The sequence below is a fragment of the Electrona antarctica genome (genome assembly GCF_951216825.1).
Source record: "Electrona antarctica genome assembly, chromosome: 19".
In the NCBI taxonomy this organism is placed as follows: Eukaryota; Metazoa; Chordata; class Actinopteri; order Myctophiformes; family Myctophidae; genus Electrona; species Electrona antarctica.
This window is the reverse complement of record NC_136800.1, coordinates 35,659,605-35,675,683: the sequence shown is the minus strand read 5'-3', so window position 1 is coordinate 35,675,683 and position 16,079 is coordinate 35,659,605. Positions and strand designations below refer to the sequence as shown.

The 16,079-nt window shown below is 43.2% G+C and overlaps 1 protein-coding gene across 1 annotated transcript; it reads left to right on the top strand.

Moving 5' to 3' along the window:
* The first annotated feature begins 46 nt into the window (after positions 1–46).
* cplx4c (complexin 4c) lies at positions 47–8,650 on the top strand. Its single transcript, XM_079529703.1, has 3 exons — positions 47–412; positions 7,219–7,306; positions 7,938–8,650. The coding sequence occupies exons 1-3, from the start codon at positions 252–254 to the stop codon at positions 8,190–8,192; spliced, it is 504 nt and encodes a 167-aa protein (XP_079385829.1). The 5' UTR covers positions 47–251; the 3' UTR covers positions 8,193–8,650.
* The last annotated feature ends 7,429 nt before the right edge of the window (positions 8,651–16,079 follow it).

Sequence of the window (16,079 nt, the reverse complement as noted above, 5' to 3'; positions counted from 1 at the left end):
TGTTAGTAGGCTGGCCATTATGAGCTAAGCTCTTGAGCCCAGTCATAACACATTGATACTCATATCCCATTATCACGCAGTAGCCAGAGGTTTCGATTTAGAAAGTCACCAAAGACGGCAGCTCTTATTCATGTGCTGATATTACTTTAGCTTCATTTAAACTTGATCAAGGTTTTCCTTTGTGGGTTCCTTTCTAGTGGCCTTGCACTGCCACCCCCTTGGACTGATTCACATCCAAGAGAACTATAACCATGGCATTCCTTGTGAAGCAAATGATGGGCGATAAGTTGAAGAACATGACGGGTGGAGGAGCGTCCGAGGAGGCTCCTGGTGGTGGTGAGAGCGCCGCTGCGTCTAAAGGCATGTCCAGGGAAGAGTTTGACGAGTACCAAAAACAACAGATGGAGGAGAAGTGAGTAAATCTCATATTTCCTTAGACGTTAGGACTGGGAACAGTCCCAGCCCAGGAATATGAAATTGTTGTGACGGATGTAAATCGAGTCAAAACTTGACTGGAGGTCCAACTGTTGGAAAAAATATATATCTGTACTTAAAATCACAGACTTACTGTACTTGGGACTCACAGACCTAAAGCCTGGAATGGAAATACTGAACCTACAATAAACAATTAAATACTGTGGCATATAAACACCATGGTGTTAAGTCACTTACAGACTCGAACATAATGCTCTAGCATTTCATAAAAGTGTACTGTAACTTATATAGAGAAGTGATATGACAGACCCACAACAATAAGAGATTAGTGGGTGAAATAAGCCTCTAAGGCTCCCAGGACAAGTAGCTCTGCAGCACATATCCCACAGCACAGCAAGCCTTGACCATCATCACAGAGGCCAAGAATACAGGACAGAACAAGTGCACTATATTGAAACATTAATCAGCTCCATTCATATGTACCATGGGCGACCGGGCCTTCTGCTACACAGCCCCATGTCTGTGGAACTCCCCCCTTTGCACCTTTTAAGAATGGACTAAAGACCTACCTTTTTAACAACGTATTCTCTTTATTTTCTTACCTTGTCTTAACTTGACTTTTTGAGTGGTGTAAACCACTCCTACAACTGGCTTTGTTAGTTTACGTGTCTGTTCGTACCAAAAAATGAGCATGGTTGCTATGGTCACCCAGTTCACACGGGTGTGATTTCAGCTTTGTTAGTTTACGTGTCTGTTCGTACCAAAAAATGAGCATGGTTGCTATGGTCACCCAGTTCACACGGGTGTGATTTCATTACGTCAGACATTACATCAGACCATAGCTGATCAGGCTATATAATACCTTACACCACTCAGTTCACACGGGTGGGATTTTTTAGTTTAGCTAAGCTGGGTCCCATAATATTGATATTATATATATTGCTTGTACTATATTATAGTACAAGCCTGAACTATTGCCTATATTGCCTGAACTACATGGGGGACTCAAAGATCACGATGAAACATTAGGTGGGGAGAATTCACTTTAATTGTACAGTATTGTGCAAAGACCAACCATTCAGTATATGCCAAGGTATTCCAATGTATTGGCCTATTACATTATTCAATATCAGGTCAGTGTCGCATTTGTGGGAATAAATAGACATTCTTCTCAAAAGAGTACGTGTAGCCAACTGCTGTAGGCAAGCAATAAGTAAAGTAAGTTAGTAGGTTAGCAATACTATACAGTACTAATGTTTGGCTTCCTCTGACGTGTTTCTGAAACGTCAGAGGAAGGTAGTATGGCTTAGCTGCTAGCTTTAGGGAGAGGTTTATTGTCTCTGGCTCTGAAAATAGCCTGAGCAGATTATTATGTCTGTGCATCCTAAAACTATTCAGGGCTCTCTTACTTAGTGCCACTGTACTGTTCTCTCAGACAGTGCACTATAAAACTAATTATTTCAGCAAATCTTCTGACAAAACATATGAAATGGCTTTACTGCAACTGGCTGGCCTGGAACATTTAAAAACTAACACATATTTGTCACAAAACTGGCCTGGGGTCAAAACAAGTGGAGTGGATGAGTATAGTAGAGGGTTGATATTATGTTACTGTAAAAACCTTAAATCTGCATAAAACATTATGCTGAAGTTTCAGGAATGTATTTCCAAATATGGTCTGCCATAACTAGGAAAGGTAGAATTGACCACTAAGGCTGCTCTGTTTTCCCCTCTACACTACATGTCTACAAGCTCACAACAATTTTTTGCCAAATGTTTGCCTAAAAATGGGATAGGTTAATTAGGCTTTATCCTACTATAAATGCGCCACGTCTCTGCGTACGTGTGTGCGTGCGTGCGTGCATGCGTACGTGTGTGTACGGTTGTAATGCACGTAACTCGAGAACCGTTTGACCCACCGACTTCACATTCGACACACGCGTTCCACACCCCCACAGGGAGTGCAGTGCCAGGTATCGAGTCGGTCAGACCCACGGTTCTCCAGAACCACCACAAAAGGCTCTGGTCAGGCTCTGCCAGTGGGCCTAATGAGGCCAACTCCTTTCACCTGTGCAATTTCCAGCCTCTGCCTCAGCCAATTGAGGCTCAACCAATCAGGCTCTGCCAGTGGGCCGAATTGATTGCCAAGTACACTTTTCAGTTTGCGGTCTTCACACACAGGCACACAGGCACATACACAGATCTCCATGTGGGACACCGGCTGACAGTTAAAACGGGTGCTATGACAACGTATATCATTAGGTTCCCAAGTTGCATATTCCCAAGTAGGCCTAGACTACAGGTCTAGTCCTACTATAAATGCGCCACGTCTCTGCGTGTGTGTGTGTGTGTGTATGGTTGTAATGCAGGTAACTCGAGAACCGTTTGACCCACCGACTTCACATTCGACACGCACGTTCCACACCCCCGCAGGGAGTGCAGTGCCCGGTATCGAGTCAGTCGGACCCCCGGTTCTCCAGAACCACCACAAAAGGCTCTGGTCAGGCTCTGCCAGTGGGCCTAATCAGCCTAAATCCCCTCACCTGTGCAATTTCCAGCCTCTGCCTTACTTTATCCCTTAGGACCCTTTCACATGCACGCACGCACGCACGCACACACGCACACACACATAAATACAGACCAGTAAGACGCCTGAGGGCGAAGTCTCGATGCACACATCCGCTTGGGTGACAGCAGACTGCTGGGCGAGCGCTGGTGCTTTGGAATGGGGGTCAGATCAACATATACGCCTGGGTGACAGAAGACTACTGGGCGAGCGCTGGCGCTTTGGCATGGGGGGTCAGATCAACATATGGAATTAATTCTGTACTGGCCATATATGGAGTGTGTCTTGAGTGTACAGGGTTTGATGTGGTCAGATCAACATATGGAATGTCAGAACAGGTCTGCTCCATATATGGAGATCTAAGGGTAGGGCAAGCGCTGGCGCTTTGGCATGGGGGGTCAGATTAATATATGGTATCTGTACTGGTCACTGCACTCCGGGGGTGTGGAACGCGTGTGTCGAATGTGAAGTCGGTGGGGAAAACGGTTCTCGAGTTACGTGCATTACAACCGTACACACACACACACACTGGTATTCCTAAAGTAACCTAAGTAAATAATGCATTGCTACACTGGCTAGATCTGAGTTTAAAGCGATCGATGTTCAACTTTGGCATAACCTTTTGTTTGTAACTGCCTGGCCATGATATACGTACAAGTCGTACATCCAAAGTGTTGTTCCTGTGCTCTGAGAACAGTGCCCGGGCACTATGGCCTACTTGGAACGATGCAAGTTGGAAATGCATGCCCCACCCAGTTATTACTTGCCTGTGGTCGACTGGATCAAAAGTGGTATGCATGGTATGCGTGGTTATAACGGGCTGTTGGGGGCACGGTGGCACAGTTGGTAGTGCTGTCGCCTCACAGCTAGAAGGTCCTGAGTTCGATTCCCGCTCGGGGCGCTGTGGGTGCTGGGCTGCTGGCGGCATGTTTCCTCCTCCGCGTCATCAGTGCCCATACCCGAGGCGGGGTTGGCGAAAGGGCCTTTCTGTGTGGAGTTTGCATGTTCTCCCCGTGTCCCCTAGGGTAGGTACCCTCACAAAAAACATGCAGTAATCCTGGTCTCTAAACTGCCTCCCCCTGGCCAGCCGGGGCGCCTGATGGAGGGGAAAGGAACTGGTTGGAATAAAGTGTTCCTTCCACGCGCTACGTCCAACCGGGGAAACTCCCCCCTGTCAGGTGTAAAGGAGCAACATGGACACTCAGGCATGAAGGAAGCATGAGTTCAAGTCCGTTGCTCTCCCCATGTCCCCCATATATGGGGACTACGTTGGCGGAGGGTGTGTACTGTGTAGAGCCCAGGATCACATTAGATAAGTGACACAGGGGTGAAAAATGGGTTACAAAAAATCACACCTGTGTGAACTGAGTGGTGTAAGGTCTTATATAGACTGATCAACTGTGGTCTGACGTAATGTCTGACGTAATGAAATCACACCCGTGAGAACTGGGTGACCATAAAAACCATGCTCATTTTTTGGTACGAACAGACACGTAAACTAACAAAGCCAGTTGTAGGAGTGGTTTACACCACTCAAAAATAAATAAATAAATAACTGGCTGTTGATGGTGACGTAATAAAGATGTTTCAATGTTGGGTGGGTAAAAAAATAAAAAGCAAGGCTTTTGCACACCTACAGGCGACAGGTGCCCGACAATGAAAAAGAACAAACACCTGCACACTGTCTTCAAATGCAGTGAAGAAACTTTAATAGGGAAACAGCAGCGTTTTGGCCTATGCGGCCTTCATCAGGCTAACTTTATGTTAAAAAAGGTTAGCCTGATGAAGGCCGCATAGGCCGAAACGTTGGTCGAAACTAGTTGCATTTCTAGTTATGTCTGTGTCCCTTTTATGCCCATATATGGAGTTCTTTGTCAGGCATGCCCAAATATGGAGTTTATGCAGATGTCAGAACATCATTGTCATGTGTCATGTAATTGTGTCATTATGATGTCAGAACAGGCCAGCTCCATATCCAGAGATCTAGGGGTGATCAGCTGTGATATCAATTGGCTAATTTGGGCCCTGTCCAGAGCCTGGGCAGGGGCCCTGTCCAGAGCCTGCCTGGGCAGAGGCTTTTGTGCTGGTTCTGGACAACGGTGTATTCCACCGATTCGACACTGGGCACTGCACTCCCTGTGGTGGTGTGGAACACGTGTGTCGAATTTGAAGTCGGCGGGGCGAACGGTTCTCGAGTTACGTGGATTACAGACGTACACGCATGCCACACACACACGCGCGCACACGCACACGCACACGCACACGCGCACACACACACACACACACACACACACACACACACACACACACACACACACACACACACACACACACACACACACACACACACACACACACACATACAGAGACTTGGTGCATTTATGGATAGATGAATATAAACAAAGCAAATTCTGCCAATAATAATAAAGTCCTGATAATGTTGTTTCACGCCAGTTTCAGTGGTGGCACTGGTACTGATATAGTGATATTGTTGACCTATTGATTTTTATTGTACATAACTTCTGTAGCATAACATGAATACAACTGTGGTTGGCTGATTTAAGCAGTCACATCTGCTGAGCCTGAGTCAGAGCTGATTTGGAGCTCGGTGTGACTGCACACACATCTGTTGTCGGCTGCACACAGCATAAATCAGCCAACCCCTCCACAGAGGGGAGTCTCTGTCCAGAAAGTACATCTGCTCTCATCTACGGCAGTTATCTCTGTAGCAAATAGCAATACTTTTGGTTTTTATGCCATTTCACTACCACATCATGGCAAACAGCACTACTGTATGCTTCTGGAAATCTCTTAGAATCCTGCTGTTTTCTGGCCCCTGCTACCAAACCTGTCAGAACAGCATTTTCACTTGCTCAATACATAAAAGGAAAGAACTTGTTCAGTGCATTTTACTGTGCTAAAAGTGTTTGCTTCACCATACCATGAGAGTGAATACATTTCTAATGCCGGTTCCTTGATCACAAAGTACAAAAGCAACAGAAATATGATAATATTTTGACTTATGACCAGCTTTACAGCCAGTTGTACCAAAGTTGAGATTGTTTAGTTGAAAGGAGAGGTGTGACTTTGTTCCCCCAATGTGTCAAATGTTTTACCTTGTTAATAACATTACGGTACTGTGACAATACCAACCGTCAATGAAAGCCTTTACACATGGCCACCTGCTTCCTTGTCTGACCTTTAGCCCTTTAATGCATTCTCCTTCTGCCAGGACCCTGTTATCAGGGTTTACGTCCAAGAAGCAGTGATCCCTAAGTAGGGATATATGAACATAATGCAAACCTGTTACTGCTTTCAAGCAACAGGTTCAAACAGTTCATACAGAAACACATTCACTGATTGTGTTAAAGGACCACTTCACAAATGTTTAACCTATCTTCATATTATTGGTACTAACTGATGCTCATTATAATATGGTACAATTTCTGTCCACTTGGTCTATGTCTCAGAGGTAGGGATGTGTGGACAATTCAGAAACCCGCCTACCAGTGACATACTGTAATCGATAGGTCAAAGAAGATTTCAAATTTAGTATTTTATAAGAAGAAAAAGGGCAGGGTAACAACAACACTTTTGTTGTATTTGTTCGGTGTTTATTGTCAAGAGTTGTCACGATCAGAGCTGTCTTTGTCCGAGGCTTAAAAGGTCTTTAAATAAATACTTTCTGAATCGTCTATGGGAAAAATTAATGGGAAATTCTCTTCCGGGCCGCTCGTCGCCATGAAAGGGGGCGGGACTGCGACGCTCTATAGCATGCTATTGCTAACTTTCCAGGAATAAAAAGCCTGTAGTTTCTATTAGCTTGGATTCCCCCATTGATGATCACTAGTTTATTTATTTTTATTTTTTTACGATATTCTTTTGGGTTTTTTGCCTTTATTGATAGATCACAGTAGGTTGACAGGAAACAGGGAGAGAGATGGGGGGAAGACACGCAGCAATTAAAGGTCGTAGGGATTGGGACTCGAACCCGCGACACACTGTTACCAGTCTATGTGCCAGGACCGCTAGGCCAGCCCAGGCCGGTAGGTGGGTTTCTGAACTCTCCACAGTCCACAGCACTCCTCTGAGACAAAGACCAACAAGTAGACACATTCTACCATATTACAATAAGTTGAAAATGGGTGAAATGGTCCTTTAATTTAACTTACAACTTTGTTATGCTGCTGTTGATGTACAGTATGTGTCTCCTGTAGGATTGAACGTGACAAGGAGTTTGGCCTAAAGAAGGCTGAAAGAGCCAATCTAAGGGTGATACTCAGAGACAAATACAGACTACCAGAGGTAAGGAACAGCTCATTCAAGCCATCACTGCTATCAACAATAATATTCCACCCAGGGTTACAAACAGAAACAACTCACTCATCTATATAGTGACCTTCACAACGTCTCTTGTCATGGCATCCTCCATGTGTTCGCATCCCTGGTCCCCCATCCCCTTTTTAAGTTATCATCATGAATTGTTTAGACTACAAATTGTGATGTAGTTTTTGTATCGTTGTTCATTGTACCGTTGTTTGTCTAGTTTGAATGTTTATGCACCACAATTGGCTTTTTTGTGATTATCCATTTGAATTTTATTTTTGAGGAACGCTAGCCCCTCCTATATACAGCTTTTGTTCCCACACGTCTCATATTTTCCATTGACAATGAAAGGAGAAATTAGGTCATATGTGCCTCAAATGTGACGTAAATTTGTGGCAACACAAACATTAAATGCCATTGACAATTAAGGGAAATTTTATGTAAAACATATGTAGACAGAAGGAAATCGGCTAACAAATCACATAAATTCAGTTGTGATTTTTTCTTCATTGTTGAATTATCAATTCACAAGCACTTATCACTCATTCGATATGTTTGTCATTTATGCAACTGTTTGTCATTTATGCTGCAATTTTCTCTTCTCACACAGAATGCTGATGATGAAGCAACGGTTAATATGGCTGGGGATGACCTTGATGTCCCAGAGGATCTTTTAAAGATGGTGGATGATGATATTCAAGACGAAGTGAAAAATGAGTCCCTTTTTGTCAACATACAAAACATGGATGTGGATGCAATTAAATCCAAGATAACGAACCTGGATGTGGAGGATATGAAAAGCAAGGCTCAAACCACGATGACGGGGGTGAAGACGACTGCTGAGGAGAAGTGTTCCATTATGTGAACACCTAAAGTTTGATTTATACTTTGTCACATGGTGAAAATAGCCTATGAGCTCACAATGCTTGTAGCGAGCTTATGGATCTGCTATTTGTGGTGCACCTGTCTACATCTGCACATAATTACATTTCCCCCATTCCCCCCCCAAGTTTAATGTCAGTTCCTCTTGAGGTCCAGACCCCTCTGGGAAGGGTGTGTAGGAGGAATTTACATTTGCTGTATGACTGAAACCTTAGGCAATGATTATTCATCAATTGTAACTGCTAAAGATTTCCATCATGCTTGTGTTAGGTTTACCATTATGAGTTAATATAGTAAGGGCCATTGGTCATTTGATACAATCCATTTATCCAGAAAGAAATAAGAAACCCATTGTGAAAAGTCAAAGAATTTGTATGTGAATATGGTAATGTATTTCAGTCTGTTACAAATAGTAAAAAGACTATCTTTGATTACAAACCATTCTTTTTGTGTGGAGAATCAGCTTTGTTTACAAGGTAAAAGGTTAGCAATTAACTGGTCTGACAGCTATTGCCACATTTAAGTAATTGAATTAGACTGTTAATGAAGGAACCATGAACCGTAGGTCAGGCGAGACCATTTTGTACAAGCATGGATCAAATCTAGGCAAAGTGGATAAGAGTTAACTATTTGATGATTGTTGTGACAAATGAAAAGATTAAAAGCTCAGCCTGAAAACGTGAGATTAAAAGGTAATCAAACAAATTAGGGACTTGTTATAGACAGTAATAGGGTCTTCAAAGATGGGGACCTTCTGCATTTCCATCACCACCAACAGGTCACCACCTTATCTCCAGTTAACTAGAATACGTCAAGGAAATAAATAAACACGGGTGATACCGTCAGAGACACCTTAGGTAGATTATCTCAGGAAGTGGGTCACAAAGAACATTCAAAGACAGGAAGAGGATTTGAACAGATATCAATAAGTACAAACTGTAATAGAGAAGGCTATTTTCTGAAACGTCAGCTCAGGTTGGACACATCTCTCAGCCTTTTCACCCTCCCTTTCCTTCAACGCAGACCCCTCCCCCTTCCCTCCCTGTAAGCTGACACAGCTCCTTGAAACGTTAGCTGCTTTCCTTTTAATAGGATCATGGGGGCTTAAATTGTCATCTGATAAAACTAAGCTGCTTGATAGCTACACTGCACCTCTTAATCAATTTGTGCTCAATTAGGATAATAGGGAAACAAGCAAAGAGGGGTAGCCTTAATATATTAACGTGATAAAATGATTATTAACTCCCTTCACTTAAGTTGTCATGCTACTTTGTTAAACGCTTGAGAGATATCAGGATCTATTAGGGAGTAAGACACAATTAAGGTACCTTTCATCCACTCTCCATTCTTACCTGCAAGCTCTCCTTTTTTATGCTTTGTGTGATTTCAACTGAATGTCTCTACAGGGCTCAATAAAGGCCTATCTATTTCCCAGGCTGCCAGAACACAGATAAACTAGAAAAAGTGCCCTTCTGGGCACAGGTCTCCACCAGGAGGATAGGAGAGAGTGTGTGTGTGTGTGTGTGTGTGTGTGTGTGTGTGTGTGTGTGTGTGTGTGTGTGTGTGTGTGTGTGTGTGTGTGTGTGTGTGTGTGTGTGTGTGTGTGTGTGTGTCACGCAACTTGGCCTGTTGTAGCGCCACCATGAGGCTGATTTGAAAACTGTCAAGTGGCATTTCTTCCTCAGCCTAGTAGTGGGAATAGGCATGCACAGTTTCACCGCAATCGGATGCTGCGTTGAGGAGTTGTGGCGATTTGTACAAAACGGACTACTCCTGAAAACTTTAGAAGCCAATCGTAGCCAATCAGGATGGATAATTATGAGAAATCAAACAAATCACATGATCACATGACTATGGAGAGCATGTGTACCGATTTGCGTGAAATTTGGATAAAATCTGAAGGAGTAATATTAGAAAATGTGTTTTACATATGTCGGTCTCCTGGTGGCGCTATAAAAAGCAGATGTGAAAAATTCCAGGCAAAGGTTTTTCCTTGACCTCTAGGGAGTGTGCATACATGGTTTTACACAGATCGGTGCAGTTATAGGTAAAAACACAAATCGGCCAGTTATAGCGCCACCATGAGGCTGAGTTGAAAATATTCAAGTGGCATTTCTTCCTCTGCCTAGTGGGAATGTGCGTGCAAAGTTTCACGGAAATCACACGATGTGTTCATGATTTGCAGCATTTTGTTTGAAACGGAGCACTCCTGCGAACTTTGGAAGCCAATCGTAGCCAATCAGGATGGAGTCTGAAAAATCTGAAAGACCCGTTTCGTTGAATGGCTCTAGAGAGACTGGGTACCAATTTGCGTAATGTTTGGACAAAATCTGTAGGTGTACTGTCAAAACATTTGTTTTGCACAAAGCAACCTCCTGGTGGCGCTATAACAGGCCAATGTGAAAACTTTGGAGCAGAGGTTCAGCTCTGGCATCCAGGGAGTGTGTGTGCAGAGTATGGCTGCGATCAAGCCAACGGTGCCAGAGATTAGCTGTTCACAGACGGACGGACACACGGACGGACGGACACATGGACACACGGACGGACGGACGGACGGACGGACGGAGTGCAAAACATACTCTCTCCCCATGCCTTCGGCCTGGTGGAGACAACTATTTACAGTCGGTAAGGTGTTGGGCCACCACTGGAAGAGAACACTCCCATCAGTATCGGAATGCTTTACATTTTGTACCAACCATATTTGGAACGGCAGCTAAAATGCCTATATGGTAGATATATCTTTTTTTTGTGTACACCACACATCCCCTCATTCACTTATGAAGAATATGATGAAGAACTTTCACATCTCTGTAGAACAGTATATGTGAAGCTCCTGCCATCCATGTCCCAATAATGGCGATCATTTTTCATAATCTTTATCCAAAATCAAGGGCCACAGCCTGATGGGATAGTTATTGCTTTATTCATGCTATACACCTGCATTGGAAGCATTCACATTTATTTCCCTCTTATGTATTCAGGTTTTTCATTTAATTTGCCACCCTTCTGTACATACAGGCCATTGCATTGTTAAATCTAAATCTAAAAGTATATTAAAGAGCATGCTTGCCTGTTCAGGGGAGGGAGGAGGTGGGGGGGATAGCGTGTACCTCCACATGCGTTACGCCCCCCTAGTGAGACCTTTCACTGTCTGGTGTAAAAAAGATGTTGGCTTGATGGCCCGGGTATCGGAGGAGACCCGAGGCTTTCTTCACCCTCCCAATGACTGATTGTGGGGGTTAGCAGAGATGGAGTACTTGTAGAGAGGCTGGGGAATTGGGAATTGGCTATACTAAATTGGGACGATGTTGGGGAGAAAATGTTTTTATTTTTTCTTGAAGGGGCATGTTTTGCACAATAAGTCTTTTCATTATGTCTGCCCACGATCTCTTTGATTCATACAGTAGGCTACGTTTATTTACCTCAGTCACTGATACTAAATCTGATATTTTATTTTTATTTTTTCTATGAACCTGTGACTATGAACCTGTGACTGTTATAAAACGGAAATAAAAAGATTTTGAAAAGAAAGAGCATGCTTACTTGTCTGATAGGGCAGGTTTTCAAAATGTATGATTTGATGTGACGATATGAAGTCAATAATATAGCTGCAAGCATGCAGCGATAAGATGGGGTCAAGCCATAAAAGCACCTCTCCAAACTGCCTCCCCCTGGGCAGCCGGGGCACCTGATGGAGGGGAAAGGAACTGGTTGGAATAACGTGTTCCTTCCATGCGCTATGTCCAACCAGGGAAACTCCCCCCTGTCAGGTGTAAAGGAGCAACTTGGACACTCATGCATGAAGGAAGCATGAGTTCAAGTCCGTTGCTCTCCCCAGGTTGGCGGAGGGTGTGTAGAGCCCATTAGATAATTGACACATGAGGGGTGAAAAATGGGTTACAAAATCGTGGGATAAAAATTATTCACAGTGTCTAACTGTCCACTGGTTGGAGACTGGAGATGACGTCACTTTTTTTGTTACGCTGATTGGCTGAAGGTGTCTGTCAACGCTGTACTCCCGCAGCCAACCATGCATTAATTAGCAGGGTCGAGACCACACAAATTAATGGAAATGTGATTTCAAGGGGGACTCGTTAACCAGGCTCTTTGGCGTCGCTTTTTTATGTCATAAAGGGGATAGAGCAGATCATATAATTAATTCATTGGGAGATCTAAATGTCATAGGCCCTTTGACGAATGACTGAACTTCAGTTCTTGAGCGATTCCCACGACCCTCTACCTAACCATATTGCTGAATTTCTCGGAAAACGATAGCACAGAACGGCTCACAGAATGCCGGAATGTATTTTTTTCTCTCCTTTGATTGGGCAACCACACTCGCAATTCCCCAGGGTTGCATCTTTCTAGTTAGCGTGCAGGTTACCACGATATTCAGACCGCAGCCATCTTGCAAGCAAGGTGCTAACTAGGTGCAACTTCCCATTGCCAGCCCATTCACCCATTCAACATAAAGGTCCTATCGGATTGTATTAAACAACGTCAAACTCACCAACATTACAGCTGTGCAAAAAGCTTGAATTATCCTCTTTCTATCTGCAAAGTGTTAAATGTAAAAATCCACTGTAGACTTGTTATGACTATGAGCTACTTCCTTGCAGTTGAGTATTGGAGTTAGGAAGCACTCGTTTTTAGTAAAGCAACCTCCTGCTGCCTCCTGCATTATGTGCAAATTCAAAACAGGTGGTACGCAGGTCTGTTGAGTGATATCCAGCGAGCACTCCCAAACTCTGACACTTAAGAAAAAATAACCTGCACAGAATTTCTTGACAGGAGGTAGCTCATAACATGTCTACGATGTATTTTTATGAAACAAAAACTTTACAGTTCCTGAAAGAGGATAATTGAAGCTTTCCGTACAGCTGCAATGTTGGTGAGTTTGACGTTATTTAATACAATTAGACTTTTCTGTGTGGATGAATGGGCTGCCAATGGGAAGTTGCAACTAGTTAGCACCTTGCTGGCAAGATGGCCGCGGTCTGAATATGGTCAATAGGCTAGACTCTGAAACCGCAGTCGTTTTGTTTTCAAACGTAAAAGAAATACCAATAGGCAAACAGACTATTGTTATTGGTCTTTTTCTTCTCTCCTCTGATTGGATGACGATTACACGCCCATGCCTATAATTCACCCTTTGTCAAGTCCCGCCCGTGGTTGTGCCCCCTTCGCACCCATTGGTTGCCGTTTCGTGGTTGGACAAAAATCCTCTCTGCATCCACTACCATTGAAATAGCTGTTTTTCAGTTGCTTCATATTGATATTCTGTGCATTCAATTCTTATTTTAAACTTGGTGTCAGTAAAAAGGAATATCACAGGTTCAGCATGGTGACTGGGCATATCATGTTTGTTTTTAGTTTTTTCCGAAAATGATGTTTTAGCAACATAAACAAGGCGGAACCATGCAGGGCAAAACAAGGCAGAAAGAGCCTGTCAGATAGTGACCAATCAGAAGGCTGACAAATGGTGAATTGCCCTCATATTGGACAATATTCCAGAGGTAACCACAATCTTTCTAGTTAGTAATTGGCCCCGAACTGATTGCCAAGGACACAAGGGAGTGCGGTGCCAAGTGTCAATTTGGTTGAATAGGCGGTTATCCTGCCAATATACATCATTACAATTTACAATTTAGGCATTTAGCAGACGCTCTTAATCCAGAGCGATTTACATTAAGCAAGAACAAAAAAGCATGGGAATACATCACATATATAAAAAGGCATTTATCATGAAACATGCATAAGCTAAGAACGTAACTAGAACATATCTATATAATGACACTATACATATAAACTATACATATACTATACTATGCTATACATATGTCCTATGAAGTGCTATGACTACATACAATGCAATTATTGTGCTGTCTACATGACATGCTATAAGTCTGTTTCAAATGCTATATCAGTGCTATGGGCCATGATGGAGTCTGAAAAGGTGGGTTTTCAGACTACGGCGGAAGATTGGGAGTGATTCTGCAGTTCTGATTGCAACGGGAAGTGCATTCCACAGTTTTGGGGCCAGAAGGGAGAAGAGTTTGGGACGTGTGTAGCGTTGTCCCGGCGTTTTTAGTGAGGGTACTTCCAGCTTTCCTGCGTTGGCTGATCTGAGTGCGCGGGAGGGTTTGTAGGGTTCAATCATGCTTGCAAGATATGGGGGAGCCATACCTTTGGTTGCTTTGAATGCCAGCATCAGAGTTTTGTATTCTGTGCGGGCAGCGACCGGGAGCCAGTGCAGGGAGCGGAGCAGGGGGGAGACATGTGAGAATTTTGGCTGGTTGAAGACCAAGTGAGCTGCAGCATTTTGGATCAGTTGGAGAGGCTTAAGTGCGCATGCCGGTAGGCCAGTAAGGAGGGAGTTACAATAGTCAAGTTTTGACAAGACTGTTGTCTGGATTAGGAGCTGGGCTGATTCCTGGGTGAGGAACGGTCTAATTCGTCGTATGTTATAGAGTGTGAACCTACAGGATCGAGTGACAGCTGTGATGTGAGTTTTGAACGAGAGCTGACTAGGACAACACCAAGGTTCCTGGCTGTTGGGACAGACGTTACCAGGGCGTTGTCTACGGAAATAGTTAGCTCCCGCATAGGGCAGGACGAAGAAGAGAGGCTTGTTACCGACTAGCATCGTCCGAGTATACATCCTGACAATCTTAGGACGATTATAGGCGTTTTACAAGAACTTTATAATGCTGGTCTGGTTGGGTGTAGCAGAGCTTTTTGACTCTTTGACTCTTTGACTCTTTTTTCTTGTTTGTTTAAGGATTACAAAATGAAGACTATATAATTATGAATAATTCAGCATTATCTACAAAGAGAAAAAGGTGGCTGCACACAGCTTTCGGCATGTTGACTTTCAATAAGGTCACCATATGTCTGTACGGTCCATACTTTATGGTAAAGTCCTCCTAAAGCTGTCCCCCTTAAGTCGTTTATTCTGCCACAAAGCGTATCACCCGTAACCAAGTGTAATGTACTTTGCTGTCTGTGCTTCACTGCTTTCTTAGGACAAGATAGGACCAAGAAAAGGTTTTCAATCCAAGTCACTCAGCCTGAAGAGTTCAAGCCATTTAGTGGTAATGGCAATGGAGCTCATTGTTGTTGTAGTTGTCTTTAAACTTGTTAGCAGTTACCAAGAGAAGGTGTAGATCTAATCAAGCATACCTTGTGAACACACCAAAACACTTTTGGATGCTGATGTTAACTTCCAAAAGCCTATATAATGTTATATCTCCTATAATTGATTGATTGATTGATTGATTGAAAATTGTATTAACAGTTTGCAGAATTACAGTATATTTCAAGCACAAACTCAATACAAAGGCTGTTAACTGTGAGTGGACGACCCAATTAAGCATTACACTTGTTTACAACAGGGTCCACCATGTTCAAATCATCAAAACATTTAGAGACGTACAAATAGACACTTCTATATAGACAAGGAACAGTACAGGAATTCATCATGCCTTTTATCATTTTAAGAATATATCTTAGCTGGGTCCCAATTCGTCCGAAATCAACAAGATCGTGCACTTGGTGACACGTTTTTGATTTTTGGCATGGTGGTAGGTATGGTTTATAAGGTTTTCAAAAACCATCGCAAACGAGTTGGGCTCGCCCCTAGTGGTCTGTTTGCAATGAATCTAAAATTAAAGTATATGGTTAAAATCCAAAATATAATTTATAAAAGAGATTTTCCAATGGATTCTATTAGTATTGGGTATGCTAAATAACATACTAAAAGATTGGGGGAAAATAACTTTGGGAAAGGCATAATTTTCAAGATGGCGTCCACGATGGCTGCCGCAAGCTTAAAATGCCTATAAACTGGGATTTAATACATGTAAAATCA